This window comes from Oncorhynchus masou, chromosome 15 (genome assembly GCF_036934945.1).
Source record: "Oncorhynchus masou masou isolate Uvic2021 chromosome 15, UVic_Omas_1.1, whole genome shotgun sequence".
Taxonomy (NCBI): Eukaryota; Metazoa; Chordata; class Actinopteri; order Salmoniformes; family Salmonidae; genus Oncorhynchus; species Oncorhynchus masou.
The window spans coordinates 72598741-72624775 of NC_088226.1; the positions used below are offsets into that span (position 1 = coordinate 72598741).

The 26035-nt window shown below is 41.6% G+C and overlaps 1 protein-coding gene across 2 annotated transcripts in view; it reads right to left on the reverse strand.

Annotated features, from left to right (window-relative positions):
- Nucleotides 1-3588: 3588 nt before the first annotated feature.
- smad6b (SMAD family member 6b) overlaps nt 3589-26035 on the reverse strand; it is a 70765-nt gene continuing 48318 nt past the window's right edge. For both annotated transcript variants that reach the window (XM_064990205.1, XM_064990204.1), the window contains one exon: nt 3589-4568. In XM_064990205.1, coding sequence (XP_064846277.1) covers nt 3988-4568 — 581 coding nt within the window. In that variant the 3' untranslated portion in view covers nt 3589-3987. The remainder of the gene's footprint in view (nt 4569-26035) is intronic.

The window sequence follows — 26035 nt, forward strand, 5'->3', positions numbered from 1 at the left end:
GTTATTGGTCACACACCCGTGATTAGCAGATGTTATTGCGGGTGTAGTAAAATGCTTGTGCTTCCGACCGTGCAGTAATATCAAACAAAATACACAACATACACCCAATACACACACATCTAAGTGGGAATTAATTAAGACGATATACATGTGGACGAGCGATGTCAGAGCGGAACGGACTAAGATACAGTAGAATAGTATAAAGAACAGTATATACATATGAGATGAGTAATGCCATATACAGTGCCTTGCGAAAGTATTCGGCCCCCTTGAACTTTGCGACCTTTTGCCACATTTCAGGCTTCAAACATAAAGATATAAAACTGTATTTTTTGTGAAGAATCAACAACAAGTGGGACACAATCATGAAGTGGAACGACATTTATTGGATATTTCAAACTTTTTTAACAAATCAAAAACTAAAAAATTGGGCGTGCAAAATGATTCAGCCCCCTTAAGTTAATACTTTGTAGCGCCACCTTTTGCTGTGATTACAGCTGTAAGTCGCTTGGGGTATGTCTCTATCAGTTTTGCACATCGAGAGACTGAAATTTTTTCCCATTCCTCCTTGCAAAACAGCTCGAGCTCAGTGAGGTTGGATGGAGAGCATTTGTGAACAGCAGTTTTCAGTTCTTTCCACAGATTCTCGATTGGATTCAGGTCTGGACTTTGACTTGGCCATTCTAACACCTGGATATGTTTATTTTTGAACCATTCCATTGTAGATTTTGCTTTATGCTTTGGATCATTGTCTTGTTGGAAGACAAATCTCCGTCCCAGTCTCAGGTCTTTTGCAGACTCCATCAGGTTTTCTTCCAGAATGGTTCTGTATTTGGCTCCATCCATCTTCCCATCAATTTTAACCATCTTCCCTGTCCCTGCTGAAGAAAAGCAGGTCCAAACCATGATGCTGCCACCACCATGTTTGACAGTGGGGATGGTGTGGTCAGGGTGATGAGCTGTGTTGCTTTTACGCCAAACATAACGTTTTGCATTGTTGCCAAAAAGTTCAATTTTGGTTTCATCTGACCAGAGCACCTTCTTCCACATGTTTGATGTGTCTCCCAGGTGGCTTGTGGCAAACTTTAAACAACACTTTTTATGGATATCTTTAAGAAATGGCTTTCTTCTTGCCACTCTTCCATAAAGGCCAGATTTGTGCAATATACGACTGATTGTTGTCCTATGGACAGAGTCTCCCACCTCAGCTGTAGATCTCTGCAGTTCATCCAGAGTGGTCATGGGCCTCTTGGCTGCATCTCTGATCAGTCTTCTCCTTGTATGAGCTGAAAGTTTAGAGGGACGGCCAGGTCTTGGTAGATTTGCAGTGGTCTGATACTCCTTCCATTTCAATATTATCGCTTGCACAGTGCTCCTTGGGATGTTTAAAGCTTGGGAAATCTTTTTGTATCCAAATCCGGCTTTAAACTTCTTCACAACAGGATCTCGGACCTGCCTGGTGTGTTCCTTGTTCTTCATGATGCTCTCTGCGCTTTTAACGGACCTCTGAGACTATCACAGTGCAGGTGCATTTATACGGAGACTTGATTACACACAGGTGGATTGTATTTATCATCATTAGTCATTTAGGTCAACATTGGATCATTCAGAGATCCTCACTGAACTTCTGGAGAGAGTTTGCTGCACTGAAAGTAAAGGGGCTGAATAATTTTGCACGCCCAATTTTTCCGTTTTTGATTTGTTAAGAAAGTTTGAAATAATCAATAAATGTCGTTCCACTTCATGATTGTGTCCCACTTGTTGTTGATTCTTCACAAAAAAATCTTTATGTTTGAAGCCTGAAATGTGGCAAAAGGTCACAAAGTTCAAGGGGGCCGAATACTTTCGCAAGGCACTGTATGTGCACATTATTAAAGTGACTAGTGTTCCATTTATTAAAGTGACCAATGATTTCAAGTCTGTATGTATGGCAGCAGCCTCTAATGTGCTAGTGATGGCTGTTTAACAATCTGATGGCCTTGAGATAGAAGCTGTTTTTCAGTCCCAGCTTTGATACACCTGTACTGACCTTGCCAGCTAGATGATAGCGGGGGAACAGGGAGTGGCTCGGGTGGTTGATGTCCTTGACAATATTTTTGGCCTTCCTGTGACATCGGTGCTATAGGTGTCCAGGAGGGCGGGTAGTTTGCCCACGGTGATGCGTTAGACAGACTACACCATCCTCTGGAGAGCCTTGCGGTTGTGGGCGGTGCAGTTGCCGTACCAGGCGGTGATAAAGCCCGACAGGATGCTGTCAACTGTGCATCTGTAAAAATTAGTGAGGGTTTTAGGTGAGTTTTAGGCCCTGTATGGACTCCCGGGAGTCTCTTGAAAGAGGCGAAGGTCGAGAGCCGTGCGTCCCCCGAAATACAACTCAACCAAGCCGCACTGCTTCTTGGCCCGATTAACCAGGAAGCCAGCCACACCAATGGAACACCTTGCAGCTGGCGATCCCAGCGTGCACTGCGCCCCCAACACTCCACAGGAGATGCTAGTACGCGATAGGACAAGGACATCCCTGCCGGACAAACCCTCCCCTGACCCGGACAACGCTGGGCAAATGTGCGCCACCCCATGGGTCTCCTGGTCTTGGCCAACTGAGACAAAGCCTGGACTTGAACCCACTAACTAGTAGACTGATATTGTATATAGCTAGTACACTGGTAGGGTATATAACTAGTAGACTGGTACTGTATATAACCAGTAGACTGGTACTATATATAACTAGTAGACTGGTAGTGTATATAACTAGTAGACTGGTACTATATATAACTAGTAGACTGGTACTATATATAACTAGTAGACTGGTACTGTATATAACTAGTAGTAGACTGGTACTATATATAACTAGTAGACTGGTACTATATATAACTAGTAGACTGGTAGTGTATATAACTAGTAGACTGGTACTATATATAACTAGTAGACTGGTAGTGTATATAACTAGTAGACTGGTACTATATATAACTAGTAGACTGGTACTGTATATAACCAGTAGACTGGTAGTGTATATAACTAGTAAACTGGTACTGTATATAACTAGTAGTAGACTGGTACTATATATAACTAGTAAACTGGTACTGTATATAACTAGTAGTAGACTGGTACTATATATAACTAGTAAACTGGTACTGTATATAACTAGTAGTAGACTGGTACTATATATAACTAGTAGACTGGTAGTGTATATAACTAGTAGACTGGTACTATATATAACTAGTAGACTGGTAGTGTATATAACTAGTAGACTGGTACTATATATAACTAGTAGACTGGTACTGTATATAACCAGTAGACTGGTAGTGTATATAACTAGTAAACTGGTACTGTATATAACTAGTAGTAGACTGGTACTATATATAACTAGTAAACTGGTACTGTATATAACTAGTAGTAGACTGGTACTATATATAACTAGTAAACTGGTACTGTATATAACTAGTAGTAGACTGGTACTATATATAACTAGTAAACTGGTACTGTATATAACTAGTAGTAGACTGGTAGTGTATATTGTGCAAGTTCTGTTTCTTTCCTCTTGTCCACACATAAATAATGACACTGTCATGAGCCAGTTTTTACAGTATAATATATATTTATTTACAGTATAATATATATTTATTTACAGTATAATATATATTTATTTACAGTCTAAAATATATTTACTTACAGTATAATATATATGTTTGATATAATATATAAAACTTTATATTAAATCTCTGTAGATGAAATGTGGTATAGTCTCTCGCTCTCTCTCTGTCTCGTTCTCTCTCTCTCTATATGTCTCGTTCTCTCTCTCTCTCTCTGTCTCATTCTCTCTCTCTCTATATGTCTCATTCTCTCTCTCTTTCTCTCATTCTATCTCTCTGTCTCATTCTCTCTCTCTCTTGCTCTCATTCTGTCTCATTCTCTCTCTCTCATTCTCTCTACCTCTTGCTCTCATTCTCTCTCTCATTCTATCTCTCTCTCTATCTATCTCTCTCTGTATTATGTGTGTGTGTTGAGCAGTATCTCCAGCCAGCAGGGGCATGATGTAATAAACTGTCTGGAATAGCAGGGGCCCCATCCCTTAGCGAAACTAATCCTCACACTGTTAGGATCATAGGGGCCCTCTAGCAGCTCTATAGGGTCAGCGTGCTGCAAGCTCCTCAACATGCTGGATCTCTCCCAATCAAACACCCTGATAGAATATCCTGACATGACCTTCCTCACCACCAGACTCCTGCTCCCAGGAACATCTAGGGTGGGGGAATTCACAAAGATGGGGTGTTGACTCCGGTTATAGGCCCACACCCCGTCCGGTTCTTTACTGAGGAGGATACCGTAACCGATCTTGGCGCGTGTTCGCTGGACGGTACTGAAGCGGGGATGGTCTGTGGAACAGGGTTGATGGTTATCGTGGAGGCTGAGCTGGCCCAGACAGAAGCCTGTCCCCTGAGGTAGATCGTAGAAGACAGAGACAGAGGTGTGGTAGACCGGGTAGAGACGGCCCACGCGCTCACGGTGTTCCCAGTAGGCCATGTGACACCACTGGCTCTGCTTGGATACGTCTGGGGACACACTGGCATCTGGAGGAGAGAGAGAAAGTTTATTATTTCTGACTTTTGGGATACCTCTTATTTTTTAATCTTACCTTTATTTAACCAGGCAAGTCAGTTAAGAACAAATTCTTATTTTCAATGATGGCCTAGGAACAGTGGGTTAACTGCCTGTTCAGGGGCAGGACGACAGATTTGTACCTTGTGAGCTCGGGGGTTTGAACTTGCAACCTTCCGGTTACTAGACCAACGCTCTAACCACTAGGCTACCCTGCCGCCCCACCACCTCTGCTGGTTTGGAAAATGTTTTTCATGCTTTTGTATGTCCTCAGATAATCACATGGACTGCTTTCGCCGTAAAGCCTTGTTGAAATCTGACAACGCGTGTTGGATTAACAAGAAGTTAAGATTTTAAATGATGTCGGACACTTGTATGTTCATGAATGTGTAATATTACGATTCTTGTATTTTGAATTTCACGCTCTGCAATTTCACCGGATGTTGGTGTGGTGGGTCACTAATAATAGTAATGAGCGTGTCAGGAGTCGGGATGAGACAAACTTGCAGGCAGCATTTCTCAGCCAGTTGAAATGATGAAACAGCTGGCATAATCTTTACGGATATACACAAAGAAATATACATGGAAAAAAAGGTAAAATGAAACAAAGTGCAGCTAGTTTGCAGTCTTTCCAGGTTCAGTTTGAAGTGATTGTGTTAGCTGTTGGCTAGCTCCTCTGAACTACAGGGTCCTGATGAGTCAACACATGTCTCTTGCAACCGAACCGATAGAACGAATGACCAGCCACTATAACACTATAACACTATGACACTATTACACTATGACACTATAACACTATAACACTATGACACTATGACACTATGACACTATTACACTATGACACTATAACACTATGACACTATTACACTATGACACTATAACACTATTACACTACGACACTATAACACTATGACACTATTACACTATGACACTATAACACTATGACACTATGACACTATGCCACTACTACACTATGACACTATGACACTACTACACTATTACACTATGACACTATAACACTATAACACTATGACACTATTACACTATGCCACTATAACACTATAACACTATGACACTACAACACTATTACACTATGACACTATAACACTATTACAATACGACACTATAACACTATGACACTATGACACTATGACACTATGACACTATGACACTATTACACTATAACACTATGACACTATTACACTATGACACTATAACACTATAACACTATGACACTATAACACTATAACACTATGACACTATGACACTATGACACTATAACACTATGACACTATGACACTATTACACTATGACACTATAACAATATAACACTATGACACTATGACACTATAACACTATAACACTATGACACTATAACACTATGACACTATGACACTATAACACTATGACACTATGACACTATAACACTATGACACTATAACACTATGACACTATGACACTATAACACTACAACACTATTACACTACGACACTATAACACTATGACACTATGACACTATGACACTATAACACTATGACACTATAACACTATAACACTATGACACTATGACACTATAACACTATAACACTATGACACTATGACACTATTACACTATGACACTATAACACTATAACACTATGACACTATGACACTACTACACTATTACACTATGACACTATAACACTATAACATTATGACACTATGACACTACTACACTATTACACTATGACACTATGACACTACTACACTATGACACTATAACACTATGACACTATGACACTATGCCACTATAACACTATAACACTATGACACTATAACACTATGACACTATAACACTATAACACTATTACACTATAACACTATGACACTATAACACTATGACACTAAAACACTCTGACACTATAACACTATTACACAATAACACTATTACACTATAACACTATGACACTATTACACTATAACACTATGACACTATAACACTATGACACTATGACACTATAACACTATGACACTATGACACTATGACACTATAACACTATGACACTATAACACTATGACACTATAACACTATAACACTATTACACTATAACACTATGACACTATAACACTATGACACTAAAACACTCTGACACTATAACACTATTACACAATAACACTATTACACTATAACACTATGACACTATTACACTATAACACTATGACACTATAACACTATGACACTATGACACTATAACACTATAACACTATGACACTATGACACTATGACACTATAACACTATGACACTATAACACTATGACACTATAACACTATTACACTATAACACTATGACACTATAACACTATGACACTAAAACACTCTGACACTATAACACTATTACACAATAACACTATTACACTATAACACTATGACACTATTACACTATAACACTATGACACTATAACACTATGACACTATGACACTATAACACTATGACACTATGACACTATGACACTATGACACTATAACACTATAACACTACTACACTATAACACTATTACACTATAAAACTATGACACTAGGAGAGACTTGGAAATGTCTGGAGACTTAATAACATCTGGGAGGGCAGGAGGGAGGGACAGGGAAGGAGGGAGAGAGGGAGGGAGAGGGGGAGGGATGGAGAGACAGAGGGAGGAAGGGAGAGAGGGAGGAGGGAGGGAGAGAGAGAGGGGATAGAGGGAAGGGAGAGAGTGAGAGAGGGAGAGGTAGGGAGTGAGAGAGAGTGGGTAGGGAGGGAGAGAGAGAGAGATGCAAACTTAAGACGTACTGTAGAGTAGTACAGAGTGAACACATTTAATTAGTCCCTAAAGAAATCACTCCCCGGACCCTAGTTATTGACACGCTCTAACCAACTGAGCCACACAGGATCATATAATATATTTACACACATACCATATCATAGCAGACCAGCTGGCTGGTGTGTTTACGGACATATTCAATCAATCCCTATACCAGTCTGCTGTTCCCACATGCTTCAAGAGGGCCACCATTGTTCCTGTCCCCTAGAAAGCGAAGGTAACTGAGCTAAACGACTACCGCCCCGTAGCACTCACTTCCCTCATCATGAAGTGCTTTGAGAGACTAGTCAAGGACCATATCACCTCCACCCAACCTGACACCCTAGACCCACTTCCATTTGATTACCGCCCAAATAGGTCCACAGACGATGCAATCTCAACCACACTGCACACTGCCCTAACCCATCTGGACAAGAGGAATACCTATGTGAGAATGCTGTTCATCGACTACAGCTCGGCATTTAACACCATAGTACCCTCCAAGCTCGTCATCAAGCGCGAGACCCTGGGTCTCGACCCCGCCCTGTCCAACTGGGTACTGGACTTCCTGACGGGCCGCCCCAAGGTGGTGAGTGTAGGCAACAACATCTACAACCCACAAGGGTGCGTTCTGAGCCCTCTCCTGTACTCCCTGTTCACCCACGACTGCGTGACCACGCACGCCTCCAACTCAATCATCAAGTTTGCGGACGACACAACAGTGGTAGGCTTGATTACCAACAAAGACGAGACGGCCTACAGGGAGGAGGTGAGGGCCCTCGGAGTGTGGTGTCAGGAAAATAACCTCACACTCAACGTCAACAAAACTAAGGAGATGATTGTGGACTTCAGGAAACAGCAGAGGGAACACCCCCCCCCTATCCACATCAATGGAACAGTAGTGGAGAGAGTAGCAAGTTTTAAATTCCTCGGCGTAAACATCACAGACAAACTGAATTGGTCCACCCACACAGACAGCATCGTGAAGAAGGCGCAGCAGCACTGACTCAACTCCAGCCACTTTAATAATGGGAATTGATGGGAAATGATGTAAAATATATCACTAGCCTCTTTAAACAATGCTACCTAATATAATGTTTACATACCCTACACTATTCATCTCATATGTATATGTATATACTGTACTCTATATCATCTACTGCATCCTTATGTAATACATGTATCACTCGCCACTTTAACTATGCCACTTTGTTTACATACTCATCTCATATGTATATACTGTACTCGATACCATCTACTGTATCTTGCCTATGCTGCTCTGTACCATCACTCATTCATATATATTTATGTACATATTCTTTATCCCCCTACACTTGTGTGTATAAGACAGTAGTTTTGGAATTGTTAGTTAGATTACTTGTTGGTTATTACTGCATTGTCGGAACTAGAAGCACAAGCATTTCGCTACACTCGCATTAACATCTGCTAACCATGTGTATGTGACAAATAAAATGAGATTTGATTTGATTTGATTTGAAATGTTGAAAGTGTTGACAGTGGTGACAATGTTGACAGTGGTGACAGTGTTGACAATGTTGAAAATGTTGACAGTGTTGACAGTGTGACAGTGTTGACAATGTTGAAAATGTCGACTGTGTTGACAGTGTATTACATACACCATATTATATATACCATATTATATATACCATATTAGATATTACATATACCATATTATATATACCATATTAGATATTATATATACCATATTATATATACCATATTATATATACCATATTAGATATTACATATACCATATTATATATACCATATTATATATACCATATTAGATATTACATATACCATATTATATATACCATATTAGATATTATATATACCATATTATATATACCATATTATATATACCATATTAGATATTACATATTAGATATTATATATACCATATTAGATATTATATATACCATATTATATATACCATATTATATATTATATATACCATATTATATATACCATATTACATATACCATATTAGATATTACATATACCATATTATATATACCATATTAGATATTATATATATACCATATTATATATTATATATACCATATTATATATACCATATTAGATATTATATATACCATATTATATATACCATATTATATATACCATATTAGATATTATATATACCATATTATATATACCATATTAGATATTATATATACCATATTATATATACCATATTAGATATTATATATACCATGTTATATATACCATATTAGATATTATATATACCATATTATATATACCATATTAGATATTATATATACCATATTATATATACCATATTATATATTATATATAACATATTATATATACCATATTATATATTATATATACCATATTATATATACCATATTAGATATTATATATATACCATATTATATATACCATATTATGTATTATATATACCATATTATATATACCATATTATATATACCATATTATATATACCATATTATATATACCATATTATATATTATATATACCATATTATATATACCATATTATATATTATATATACCATATTATATATACCATATTATATATACCATATTATATATTATATATACCATATTATATATACCATATTATATAAACCATATTATATATACCATATTATGTATTATATACCATATTATATATACTATATTATATATACCATATTATATATACCATATTATATATTATATATACCATATTATATATACCATATTACATATACCATATTAGATATTATATATACCATATTATATATACCATATTAGATATTATATATACCATATTATATATACCATATTAGATATTATATATACCATATTATATATACCATATTAGATATTATATATACCATATTATATATACCATATTATATATTATATATAACATATTATATATACCATATTATATATTATATATACCATATTATATATACCATATTAGATATTATATATATACCATATTATATATACCATATTATATATATCATATTATATATACCATATTATGTATTATATATACCATATTATATATACCATATTATATATACCATATTATATATTATATATACCATATTATATATTATATATACCATATTATATATACCATATTATATATACCATATTATATATTATATATACCATATTATATATACCATATTATATAAACCATATTATATATACCATATTATGTATTATATACCATATTATATATACTATATTATATATACCATATTATATATACCATGCTATATATTATATATACCATATTATATATACCATATTATATATACCATATTAGATATTATATATACCATATTATATATACCATATTATATATACCATATTATATATACCATATTATATATTATATATACTATATTATATATACCATATTAGATATTATATATACCATATTATATATTATATATACCATATTACATATACCATATTAGATATCATATATACCATATTAGATATTATATATACCATATTACATATACCATATTATATATACCATATTAGATATTGTATATACCATATTATATATACCATATTAGATATTATATATACCATATTAGATATTATATATACCATATTAGATATTATATATACCATATTATAAATACCATATTAGATATTATATATACCATATTATATATACCGTACTAGATATACCATATTACATATACCATATTAGATATTATATATACCATATTACATATACCATATTAAGTATACCATATTATATATACCATATTATATATTATATATACCATATTATATATACCATATTAGATATTATATATACCATATTAGATATTATATATACCATATTATATTTACCATATTATATATACCATACTAGATATACCATATTACATATACCATATTAGATATTATATATACCATATTACATATACCATATTAAGTATACCATATTATATATACCATATTATATATACCATATTATATATTATATGTACCATATTATATATACCATATTATATATACCATATTATATATGCCATATTATATATACCATATTATATATACCATATTATATATACCATATTATATATACCATATTATATATACCATACTATATATTATATATACAATATTATATATTATATATACCATATCAGATATTATATATACCAGATTAGATACTATATATATACCATATTAGATATAATATATACCATATTATTGTCACGCCTTGGTCTTAGTATTTTGTGTTTTAGTTCATTAGTTGGTCAGGCCAGGGTGTGACATGGGTTTATGTTATTGTGTTGTCGTATTGGGGGTTTTGTAGGCATTGGGATTGTGGTTGATTAGGGGTGTGTTTAGTTTAGGTTTGGCTGCCTGAGGCGGTTCTCAATCAGAGTCAGGTGATTCTTGTTGTCTCTGATGGGGAACCGTATTTAGGTAGCCTGGGTTTCACTGTGTATTTCGTGGGTGATTGTTCCTGTCTCTGTGTAGTTTCACCAGATAGGCTGTACTTAGGTTTCACGTTCCGTTTGTTGTTTTTGTATTTATTAGTTATTTCATGTATCGTTCCGTTTTTCTTCATTAAAAAACATGAGTAACCAACACGCTGCATTTCGGTCCGACTTTCTTGCGACAAACGAAGAACGCTGTTACAATTATATATACCATATTAGATATTATATATACCATATTAGATATTATATATACCATATTAGATATTACATATACCATATTATATATTATATATACCATATTAGATATTCTCTGGATAAGAGCGTCTGCTAAATGACTTAAATGTAAATGTAAATGTAAATATACCATACTACATATTACATACTACATACTACATATTATATATACCATATATACCATATTATATATACCATATTAGATATTATATATACCATACTAGATATTACATATACCATACTATATATTACATATACCATATTAGATATTATATATACCATATTATATATACCATATTACATATTATATACACCATATTATATATACCATACTATATATTATATATACCCATATTAGATTTTATATATACCATACTAGATATTACATATACCATACTATATATTACATATACCATATTAGATATTATATATACCATATTATATATACCATATTACATATTATATACACCATATTATATATACCATACTATATATTATATATACCCATATTAGATTTTATATATACCATATTAGATATTACATATACCATATTAGATATTACATATACCATATTAGATAGTATATATACCATATTAGATATTACATATACCATACTAGATATTACATATACCATATTAGATATTAGATATACCATATATATATACCATACTAGATATTACATATACCATACTAGATATTATATATACCATATTAGATATTATATATACCATATTGGATATTACATATACCATACTAGATATTACATATACCATATTAGATATTAGATATACCATACTAGATATTACATATACCATATTAGATATTAGATATACCATACTAGATATTACATATACCATATTAGATATTACATATACCATAATAGATATTATATATACCATACTAGATATTATATATACCATACTAGATATTATGTATACCATATTAGATATTACATATACCATATTAGACATTAGATATACCATACTATATATTACATATACCATACTAGATATTATATATACCATACTACATATACCATATTAGACATTACATATACCATACTAGATATTATATATACCATATTATATATACCATACTAGATATTACATATACCATACTAGACATTACATATACCATACATATACCATACATAGAGAGAGAGAGAGGTATGTATGACCAATGTATGACCATATTAGAGAGACATATTTCCCTCAGATTACACAGATCCACAAAGAATTTGAAAACAAATCCAATTTTGAAAAACTCCCATATCTACTGGGTGAAATTCCACAGTGTGCCATCAGAGCAGCAAGATTTGTGACCTGTTGCCACGAGAAAAGGGCAACCAGTGAAGAACACGCACCATTGTAAATACAACACATATCTATGCTTATTTATTTTATCTTGTGTCCTTTACCATTTGCACATTGTAAAAACACTGTATATATATATAATATGACATTTGAAATGTCTTTATTGTTTTGAAACTTCTGTATGTGTGATGTCTACTGTTAATTTTTATTGTTTATTTCACTTTATATATTATATACCTTACTTGCTTTGGCAATGTTAACACATGTTTCCCATGCCAATAAAGCCCCTTGAATTGAATTGAATTGAGAGGGAGAGAGAGACAGAGAGAGAGAGAGAGAGAGCGAGAGAGAGAGAGAGAGACAGAGAGAGAGAGAGAGAGACAGAGAGAGACAGAGAGAGAGAGATAGAGAGAGAGAGACAGAGAGAGAGACAGAGAGAGAGAGAGAGAGACAGAGAGAGAGAGAGAGAGAGAGAGAGACAGAGAGAGAGAGACAGAGAGAGGGAGAGAGAGAGACAGAGAGAGAGAGAGAGAGAGAGGTAGAGAGAGAGAGACAGAGAGACAGAGAGAGAGAGACAGAGAGAGAGAGAGACAGAGAGAGACAGAGAGAGGGAGAGAGAGAGAGAGAGAGAGAGAGAGAGAGAGAGAGAGAGAGACAGAGACAGAGACAGAGACAGAGAGAGACAAGACTATCCCAGATTTCAGAGAAAGCTCATCTTCCTTTGGCCTAAAGAGCAGGAACCCAGACTTCACCAAAGAAATACTAACATTGTCATCGTTCAAGAAACATATAGAGGAGACAGACCCACTGGTTGCCCTCTAGGTTACAGAGAGCTGGTAGTGCCATCTACCACACTACCAGGTGTGAAGCAGGGAAAGGTCTAAGGTGTTATGCTAATTTGGTATAGAGCAGACCTAACCCACTCTATATAACTTAGTCAAAACAGGAACTTTTTACATCTGGCTAGAAATGAAAAGGGAGGGCCTCCCGAGTGGTGCAGTGGTCTAAAGCATCGCATCTCAGTTCTAGTGTCACTACAAACCCGGGTTCGATCCCAAACAGACCTGATCGGGAGTTCTATAGCGCGGCGCACAATTGTCCCAGCGTCATCTGGGCTAGGGAAGGGTTTGGCTAAAGTGCCAGACACCGTCATCCCTACTCCTCTAGGGCTAAAGAGCCAGACACCGTCATCCCTACTCCTCTAGGGCTAAAGAGCCAGACACCGTCATCCCTACTCCTCTAGAGCTAAAGAGCCAGACACCGTCATCCCTACTCCTCTAGGGCTAAAGAGCCCGACACCGTCATCCCTACTCCTTTAGGGCTAAAGAGCCAGACACCGTCATGAAGGGGATGATAGGCATTGCAGCCAACGAGGAGCTATCAGGGAGCAGCATAACAGTTAGTGTCACGTTCATCTCGCCACCGTATTCAGGATCAACCAGTGACAAGGAGCTCTTCAAAAGGTCTGTCATCGTCCCTGCAAAGTGTACAGACCCACTTTTCTGAACAAAAGGGGAGCGGTTTGCTGGAACTGAGGTACAGAAAACGGCTTGACTCGGGGTCACCAGGCGAACAAGGAGAACAGGCTGTTTTAATCCGTCATCCCGCTGTTAATTGCTGACTGTATCAACCCGTCTGGTGTTCAACCTTCCCAAGTTCTCTCACGTCACCCCGCTCCTCCGCTCTCTCCACTGGCTTCCAGTTGAAGCTCGCATCCGCTACAAGACCATGGTGCTTGCCTACGGAGCTGTGAGGGGAACGGCACCGCAGTACCTCCAGGCTCTGATCAGGCCCTACACCCAAACAAGGGCACTGCGTTCATCCACCTCTGGCCTGCTCGCCTCCCTACCACTGAGGAAGTACAGTTCCCGCTCAGCCCAGTCAAAACTGTTCGCTGCTCTGGCCCCCCAATGGTGGAACAAACTCCCTCACGACGCCAGGACAGCGGAGTCAATCACCACCTTCCGGAGACACCTGAAACCCCACCTCTTTAAGGAATACCTAGGATAGGATAAAGTAATCCTTCTCACCCCCCCTTAAATGATGCACTATTGTAAAGTGGCTGTTCCACTGGATGTCAGAAGGTGAATTCACCAATTTGTAAGTCGCTCTGGATAAGAGCGTCTGCTAAATTACGTAAATGTAATGTAAATGTAAATTGTTGTGGCACCGCCTCCTTACCAACTACCAGAAGAAAAAACACTCGAGAAGTCCAGGGTTAATCCCTAAATCAGACGGCTGTCAAAACTCCACCACAGAGCTCAACTCTCTGGCCACCACAGAGCTGAATTCTCTGGCCACCACAGAGCTGAACTCTCTGGCCACCACAGTGCTGAACTCTTTGGCCACCACAGAGCTGAACTCTCTGGCCACCACAGAGCTGAACTCTCTGGCCACCACAGTGCTGAACTCTCTGGCCACCACAGAGCTGAACTCTCTGGCCACCACAGAGCTGAAATCTCTGGCCACCACAGAGCTGAACTCTCTGGCCACCACAGAGCTGAATTCTCTGGCCACCACAGAGCTGAATTCTCTGGCCACCACAGAGCTGAATTCTCTGGCCACCACAGAGCTGAACTCTCTGGCCACCACAGAGCTGAACTCTCTGGCCACCACAGAGCTGAATTCTCTGGCCACCACAGAGCTGAACTCTCTGGCCACCACAGTGCTGAACTTACTGGCCACCACAGAGCTGAACTCTCTGTCCACCACAGTGCTGAACTCTCTGGCCACCACAGAGCTGAACTCTCTGGCCACCACAGAGCTGAACTCTCTGGCCACCACAGTGCTGAACTCTCTGGCCACCACAGAGCTGAACTCTCTGGCCACCACAGAGCTGAACTCACTGGCCACCACAGTGCTGAACTCTCTGGCAACCACAGAGCTGAACTCTCTGGCCACCACAGAGCTGAACTCTCTGGCCACCACAGAGCTGAACTCTCTGGCCACCACAGAGCTGAATTTTCTGGCCACCACAGTGCTGAACTCTCTGGCCACCACAGAGCTGAACTCTCTGGCCACCACAGTGCTGAACTCTCTGGCCACCACAGAGCTGAACTCTCTGGCCACCACAGAGCTGAACTCTCTGGCCACCACAGTGCTGAACTCTCTGGCCACCACAGAGCTGAACTCTCTGGCCACCACAGTGCTGAACTCTCTGGCCACCACAGAGCTGAACTCTCTGGCCACCACAGAGCTGAACTCTCTGGCCACCACAGAGCTGAATTCTCTGGCCACCACAGTGCTGAACTCTCTGGCCACCACAGAGCTGAACTCTCTGGCCACCACAGTGCTGAACTCTCTGGCCACCACAGAGCTGAACTCTCTGGCCACCACAGAGCTGAACTCTCTGGCCACCACAGTGCTGAACTCTCTGGCCACCACAGAGCTGAACTCTCTGGCCACCACAGAGCTGAACTCTCTGGCCACCACAGAGCTGAACTCTCTGGCCACCACAGAGCTGAACTCTCTGGCCACCACAGTGCTGAATTCTCTGGCCACCACAGAGCTGAAATCTCTGGCCACCACAGAGCTGAACTCTCTGGCCACCACAGAGCTGAACTCTCTGGCCACCACAGTGCTGAACTCTCTGGCCACCACAGAGCTGAACTCTCTGGCCACCACAGAGCTGAACTCTCTGGCCACCACAGTGCTGAACTATCTGGCCACCACAGAGCTGAACTCTCTGGCCACCACAGTGCTGAACTCTCTGGCCACCACAGAGCTGAACTCTCTGGCCACCACAGAGCTGAACTCTCTGGCCACCACAGAGCTGAACTCTCTGGCCACCACAGAGCTGAACTCTCTGGCCACCACAGAGCTGAACTCTCTGGCCACCACAGTGCTGAACTCTCTGGCCACCACAGTGCTGAACTCTCTGGCCACCACAGAGCTGAACTCTCTGGCCACCACAGTGCTGAACTCTCTGGCCACCACAGAGCTGAACTCTCTGGCCACCACAGAGCTGAACTCTCTGGCCACCACAGTGCTGAACTCTCTGGCCACCACAGAGCTGAACTCTCTGGCCACCACAGAGCTGAACTCTCTGGCCACCACAGTGCTGAACTCTCTGGCCACCACAGAGCTGAACTCTCTGGCCACCACAGAGCTGAACTCTCTGGCCACCACAGAGCTGAACTCTCTGGCCACCACAGTGCTGAACTCTCTGGCCACCACAGTGCTGAACTCTCTGGCCACCACAGAGCTGAACTCTCTGGCCACCACAGTGCTGAACTCTCTGGCCACCACAGTGCTGAACTCTCTGGCCATCAGAGAGCTGAACTCTCTGGCCACCACAGAGCTGAACTCTCTGGCCACCACAGAGCTGAACCTACTGGCCACCACAGAGCTGAACTCTCTGGCAACCACAGAGCTGAACTCTCTGGCCACCACAGAGCTGAACTCTCTGGCCACCACAGAGCTGAACTCACTGGCCACCACAGAGCTGAACTCTCTGGCCACCACAGAGCTGAACTCTCTGGCCACCACAGAGCTGAACTCACTGACCACCACAGAGCTGAACTCTCTGGCCACCACAGTGCTGAACTCTCTTTTGAAATGCAAGCAACCTGGTGAATGTCACATATAATCTTTTAGATGGCCCAATGGAACTGAATGCCCTCTAGATATGATGGCCCAATGGAACTGAATGCCCTCTAGACAAGATGGCCCAATGGAACAGAATGCCCTCTAGGTAAGATGGCCCAATGGAACTGAACGCCCTCTAGGTAAGATGGCCCAATGGAACTGAATGCCCTCTAGATAAGATGGCCCAATGGAACTGAATGCCCTCTAGGTAAGATGGCCCAAAGGAACTGAATGCCCTCTAGATAAGATGGCCCAATGGAACTGAATGCCCTCTAGATAAGATGGCCCAATGGAACAGAATGCCCTCTAGATAAGATGGCCCAATGGAACAGAATGCCCTCTAGATAAGATGGCCCAATGGAACTGAATGCCCTCTAGATAAGATGGCCCAATGGAACTGAGATCAGATGGGACATCTACCATATCACTGACACCTACCTCTTTAAGGAATACCTAGGATAGATAAGAGCATCTGCCAAATGACTTAAATGTAATGTAAACCTATCCAAGCAGTACTCTCAGAACTACAAAAGTGCCGACGAGGAAAGAGTAAAGACTGTTTCTTGAACACGGCTCAGGGCTTTTGGTCAGTAGCTGATTCACTTTGCATCCACATTTCAACTACCCCCCCCCCCCCTCACACACCCATACAGAAACCACAGACATCCCCAGCTCTGAGTAACGTCCTGTCAGATATAACAACAGCTCTGAGTAACGTCCTGTCAGATATAACAACAGCTCTGAGTAACGTCCTGTCTGACATAACAACAGCTCTCATTAACGTCCTGTCTGACATAACAACAGCTCTCATTAACGTCCTGTCTGACATAACAACAGCTCTGAGTAACGTCCTGTCTGACATAACAACAGCTCTGAGTAACGTCCTGTCTGACATAACAACAGCTCTGAGTAACGTCCTGTCTGACATAACAACAGCTCTCATTAACGTCCTGTCTGACATAACAACAGCTCTGAGTAACGTCCTGTCTGACATAACAACAGCTCTGAGTAACGTCCTGTCTGACATAACAACAGCTCTGAGTAACGTCCTGTCTGATATAACAACAGCTCTGAGTAACGTCCTGTCTGATATAACAACAGCTCTGAGTAACGTCCTGTCTGATATAACAACAGCTCTGAGTAACGTCCTGTCAGATATAACAACAGCTCTGAGTAACGTCCTGTCTGATATAACAACAGCTCTGAGTAACGTCCTGTCTGACATAACAACAGCTCTGAGTAACGTCCTGTCTGATATAACAACAGCTCTGAGTAACGTCCTGTCAGATATAACAACAGCTCTGAGTAGCGTCCTGTCTGATATAACAACAGCTCTGAGTAACGTCCTGTCTGACATAACAACAGCTCTGAGTAACGTGCTGTCAGATATAACAACAGCTCTGAGTAACGTCCAGTCTGACATAACAACAGCTCTCAGTAACGTCCTGTCTGATATAACAACAGCTCTGAGTAACGTCCTGTCTGACATAACAACAGCTCTGAGTAACGTGCTGTCAGATATAACAACAGCTCTGAGTAACGTCCTGTCTGATATAACAACAGCTCTGAGTAACGTCCTGTCTGATATAACAACAGCTCTGAGTAACGTCCAGTCTGATATAACAACAGCTCTGAGTGACGTCCTGTCTGATATAACAACAGCTCTGAGTAACGTCCTGTCTGACATAACAACAGCTCTGAGTAACGTCCTGTCAGATATAACAACAGCTCTGAGTAACGTCCTGTCTGATATAACAACAGCTCTCAGTAACGCCCTGTCTGACATAACAACAGCTCTGAGTAACGCCCTGTCTGACATAACAACAGCTCTGAGTAACGTCCCTGTCTGATATAACAACAGCTCTGAGTAACGCCCTGTCTGACATAACAACAGCTCTGAGTAACGCCCTGTCTGATATAACAACAGCTCTGAGTAACGCCCTGTCTGATATAACAACAGCTCTGAGTAACGCCCTGTCTGACATAACAACAGCTCTGAGTAACGCCCTGTCTGACATAACAACAGCTCTCATTAACGCCCTGTCTGACATAACAACAGCTCTGAGTAACGCCCTGTCTGACATAACAACAGCTCTCATTAACGCCCTGTCTGATATAACAACAGCTCTGAGTAACGCCCTGTCTGACATAACAACAGCTCTCATTAACGCCCTGTCTGACATAACAACAGCTCTGAGTAACGTCCTGTCTGACATAACAACAGCTCTGAGTAACGCCCTGTCTGACATAACAACAGCTCTCATTAACGCCCTGTCTGACATAACAACAGCTCTGAGTAACGCCCTGTCTGATATAACAACAGCTCTGAGTAACGCCCTGTCTGACATAACAACAGCTCTGAGTAACGCCCTGTCTGATATAACAACAGCTCTGAGTAACGTCCTGTCTGACATAACAACAGCTCTGAGTAACGTCCTGTCTGACATAACAACAGCTCTCATTAACGTCCTGTCTGACATAACAACAGCTCTGAGTAACGTCCTGTCTGACATAACAACAGCTCTCATTAACGTCCTGTCTGATATAACAACAGCTCTGAGTAACGTCCAGTCTGATATAACAACAGCTCTGAGTAACGTCCAGTCTGATATAACAACAGCTCTGAGTAACGTCCTGTCTGATATAACAACAGCTCTGAGTAACGTCCTGTCTGATATAACAACAGCTCTCAGTAACGTCCTGTCTGACATAACAACAGCTCTGAGTAACATCCAGTCTGATATAACAACAGCTCTGAGTGACGTCCTGTCTGATATAACAACAGCTCTGAGTAACGTCCTGTCTGACATAACAACAGCTCTGAGTGACGTCCTGTCTGATATAACAACAGCTCTGAGTAACGTCCTGTCTGACATAACAACAGCTCTGAGTGACGTCCTGTCTGATATAACAACAGCTCTGAGTAACGTCCTGTCTGATATAACAACAGCTCTGAGTAACGTCCTGTCTGACATAACAACAGCTCTCATTAACGTCCTGTCTGACATAACAACAGCTCTGAGTAACGTCCTGTCTGATATAACAACAGCTCTGAGTAACGTCCTGTCTGACATAACAACAGCTATCATTAACGCCCTGTCTGACATAACAACAGCTCTGAGTAACGCCCTGTCTGACATAACAACAGCTCTGAGTAACGCCCTGTCTGACATAACAACAGCTCTGAGTAACGTCCTGTCTGATATAACAACAGCTCTGAGTAACGCCCTGTCTGACATAACAACAGCTCTGAGTAACGCCCTGTCTGATATAACAACAGCTCTGAGTGACGTCCTGTCTGATATAACAACAGCTCTGAGTAACGTCCTGTCTGATATAACAACAGCTCTGAGTAACGCCCTGTCTGACATAACAACAGCTCTGAGTAACGCCCTGTCTGATACAACAACAGCTCTGAGTAACGCCCTGTCTGACATAACAACAGCTCTGAGTAACGCCCTGTCTGACATAACAACAGCTCTCAGTAACGCCCTGTCTGATATAACAACAGCTCTGAGTAACGCCCTGTCTGATATAACAACAGCTCTGAGTAACGTCCTGTCTGATATAACAACAGCTCTGAGTAGCGTCCTGTCTGACATAACAACAGCTCTGAGTAACGTCCTGTCAGATATAACAACAGCTCTGAGTAGCGTCCTGTCTGATATAACAACAGCTCTGAGTAACGTCCTGTCTGATATAACAACAGCTCTGAGTAACGTCCTGTCTGATATAACAACAGCTCTGAGTAACGTCCTGTCTGATATAACAACAGCTCTGAGTAACGTCCTGTCTGATATAACAACAGCTCAATGTAACGTCCTGTCAGATATAACAACAGCTCTGAGTAACGTCCTGTCTGATATAACAACAGCTCTGAGTAACGTCCTGTCTGATATAACAACAGCTCTGAGTAACGTCCTGTCTGATATAACAACAGCTCTGAGTAACGCCCTGTCTGATATAACAACAGCTCTGAGTAACGTCCTGTCTGATATAACAACAGCTCTGAGTAACGTCCTGTCTGACATAACAACAGCTCTCAGTAACGTCCTGTCTGATATAACAACAGCTCTGAGTAACGTCCTGTCTGACATAACAACAGCTCTGAGTAACGTCCTGTCTGATATAACAACAGCTCTCAGTAACGTCCTGTCTGACATAACAACAGCTCTGAGTAACGTCCTGTCAGATATAACAACAGCTCTGAGTAACGTCCTGTCTGATATAACAACAGCTCTGAGTAACGTCCTGTCTGACATAACAACAGCTCTGAGTAACGTCCTGTCTGATATAACAACAGCTCTGAGTAACGCCTGTCTGATATAACAACAGCTCTGAGTGACGTCCTGTCAGATATAACAACAGCTCTGAGTAACGCCTGTCTGATATAACAACAGCTCTGAGTGACGCCCTGTCTGATATAACAACAGCTCTGAGTAACGCCCTGTCTGATATAACAACAGCTCTCATTAACGCCCTGTCTGATATAACAACAGCTCTGAGTAACGCCCTGTCTGACATAACAACAGCTCTGAGTAACGCCCTGTCTGATATAACAACAGCTCTGAGTAACGTCCTGTCTGATATAACAACAGCTCTGAGTAACGTCCTGTCTGACATAACAACAGCTCTGAGTAACGTCCTGTCAGATATAACAACAGCTCTGAGTAACGTCCTGTCTGACATAACAACAGCTCTGAGTAACGTCCTGTCTGATATAACAACAGCTCTCAGTAACGTCCTGTCTGATATAACAACAGCTCTGAGTAACGTCCTGTCTGATATAACAACAGCTCTGAGTAACGTCCTGTCTGACATAACAACAGCTCTGAGTAACGTCCTGTCTGACATAACAACAGCTCTCATTAACGTCCTGTCTGATATAACAACAGCTCTGAGTAACGTCCAGTCTGATATAACAACATCTAAGCAGGAAGCTATGCAGGACACACAAACAGGAAGCCACGCAGGACACAACACAGGAAGCTATGCAGGACACAACACAGGAAGCTATGCAGGACACAACACAGGAAGCTATGCAGGACACAACACAGGAAGCCACGCAGGACACAACACAGGAAGCTATGCAGGACACAACACAGGAAGCTATGCAGGACACAACACAGGAAGCCACGCAGGACACAACACAGGAAGCCACGCAGGACACAACACAGGAAGCTATGCAGGACACAACACAGGAAGCTATGCAGGACACACACAGGAAGCCACGCAGGACACAACACAGGAAGCCACGCAGGACACAACACAGGAAGCTATGCAGGACACAACACAGGAAGCCACGCAGGACACACAAACAGGAAGCCACGCAGGACACAACACAGGAAGCCACGCAGGACACACAAACAGGAAGCCACGCAGGACACAACACAGGAAGCTACGCAGGACACACACACAGGAAGCTATGCAGGAGACAACACAGGAAGCCACGCAGGACACAACACAGGAAGCTATGCAGGAGACAACACAGGAAGCCACGCAGGACACAACACAGGAAGCTATGCAGGACACACACAGGAAGCTATGCAGGACACACACAGGAAGCTATGCAGGACACAACACAGGAAGCTACGCAGGACACAACACAGGAAGCCACGCAGGACACAACACAGGAAGCTACGCAGGACACAACACAGGAAGCCACGCAGGACACAACACAGGAAGCCACGCAGGACACAACACAGGAAGCTACGCAGGACACAACACAGGAAGCTACGCAGGACACACACACAGGAAGCTACGCAGGACACACACACAGGAAGCTACGCAGGACACACACACAGGAAGCTACGCAGGACACACACAGGAAGCCACGCAGGACACAACACAGGAAGCTATGCAGGACACAACACAGGAAGCTACGCAGGACACAACACAGGAAGCCACGCAGGACACAACACAGGAAGCTACGCAGGACACACACAGGAAGCCACGCAGGACACAACACAGGAAGCTATGCAGGATACAACACAGGAAGCTATGCAGGACACAACACAGGAAGCCACGCAGGACACAACACAGGAAGCCACGCAGGACACAACACAGGAAGCTACGCAGGACACACACAGGAAGCCACGCAGGACACAACACAGGAAGCTATGCAGGATACAACACAGGAAGCTATGCAGGACACAACACAGGAAGCCACGCAGGACACAACACAGGAAGCTACGCAGGACACAACACAGGAAGCTATGCAGGACACAACACAGGAAGCTATGCAGGACACACACACAGGAAGCTATGCAGGACACAACACAGGAAGCTATGTAGGACACAACACAGGAAGCTACGCAGGACACAACACAGGAAGCTATGCAGGACACAACACAGGAAGCCACGCAGGACACAACACAGAAAGCCACGCAGGACACAACATAGGAAGCTACGTAGGACACAACACAGGAAGCCACGCAGGACACACACAGGAAGCTACGCAGGACACAACACAGGAAGCTACGCAGGACACACAAACAGGAAGCCACGCAGGACACAACACAGGAAGCCACGCAGGACACAACACAGGAAGCTATGCAGGACACACACACAGGAAGCTATGCAGGACACAACACAGGAAGCTATGCAGGACACAACACAGGAAGCCACGCAGGACACAACACAGGAAGCTATGCAGGACACACACAGGAAGCCATGCAGGACACAACACAGGAAGCTAAGCAGGACACACACAGGAAGCTACGCAGGACACAACACAGGAAGCCATGCAGGACACAACACAGGAAGCCACGCAGGACACACACAGGAAGCTAAGCAGGACACAACACAGGAAGCTACGCAGGACACAACACAGGAAGCCACGCAGGACACACACAGGAAGCTACGCAGGACACAACACAGGAACCTACGCAGGACACAACACAGGAAGCTACGCAGGACACACAAACAGGAAGCCACGCAGGACACAACACAGGAAGCTATGCAGGACACAACACAGGAAGCCACGCAGGACACAACACAGGAAGCTATGCAGGACACACAAACAGGAAGCTACGTAGGACACAACACAGGAAGCCACATAGGACACAACACAGGAAGCCACGTAGGACACAACACAGGAAGCCACGCAGGACACAACACAGGAAGCTATGCAGGACACAACACAGGAAGCCATGCAGGACACAACACAGGAAGCCACGCAGGACACAACACAGGAAGCCACGCAGGACACAACACAGGAAGCCACGCAGGACACACACAGGAAGCTATGCAGGACACAACACAGGAAGCCACGCAGGGCACAACACAGGAAGCTACGCAGGACACACACAGGAAGCCACGCAGGACACACACAGGAAGCTACGCAGGACACACACACAGGAAGCCACGCAGGACACAACACAGGAAGCTACGCAGGACACACACAGGAAGCCACGCAGGACACACACAGGAAGCTACGCAGGACACACACACAGGAAGCCACGCAGGACACAACACAGGAAGCTATGCAGGACACAACACAGGAAGCTATGCAGGACACAACACAGGAAGCTATGCAGGACACAACACAGGAAGCCACGCAGGACACACACAGGAAGCTAAGCAGGACACAACACAGGAAGCTACGCAGGACACAACACAGGAAGCTATGCAGGACACACACACAGGAAGCTATGCAGGACACAACACAGGAAGCTATGCAGGACACAACACAGGAAGCCACGCAGGACACAACACAGGAAGCTATGCAGGACACACACAGGAAGCCATGCAGGACACAACACAGGAAGCTAAGCAGGACACACACAGGAAGCTACGCAGGACACAACACAGGAAGCCATGCAGGACACAACACAGGAAGCCACGCAGGACACACACAGGAAGCTAAGCAGGACACAACACAGGAAGCTACGCAGGACACAACACAGGAAGCCACGTAGGACACAACACAGGAAGCTACGCAGGACACAACACAGGAAGCTATGCAGGACACAACACAGGAAGCTATGCAGGACACAACACAGGAAGC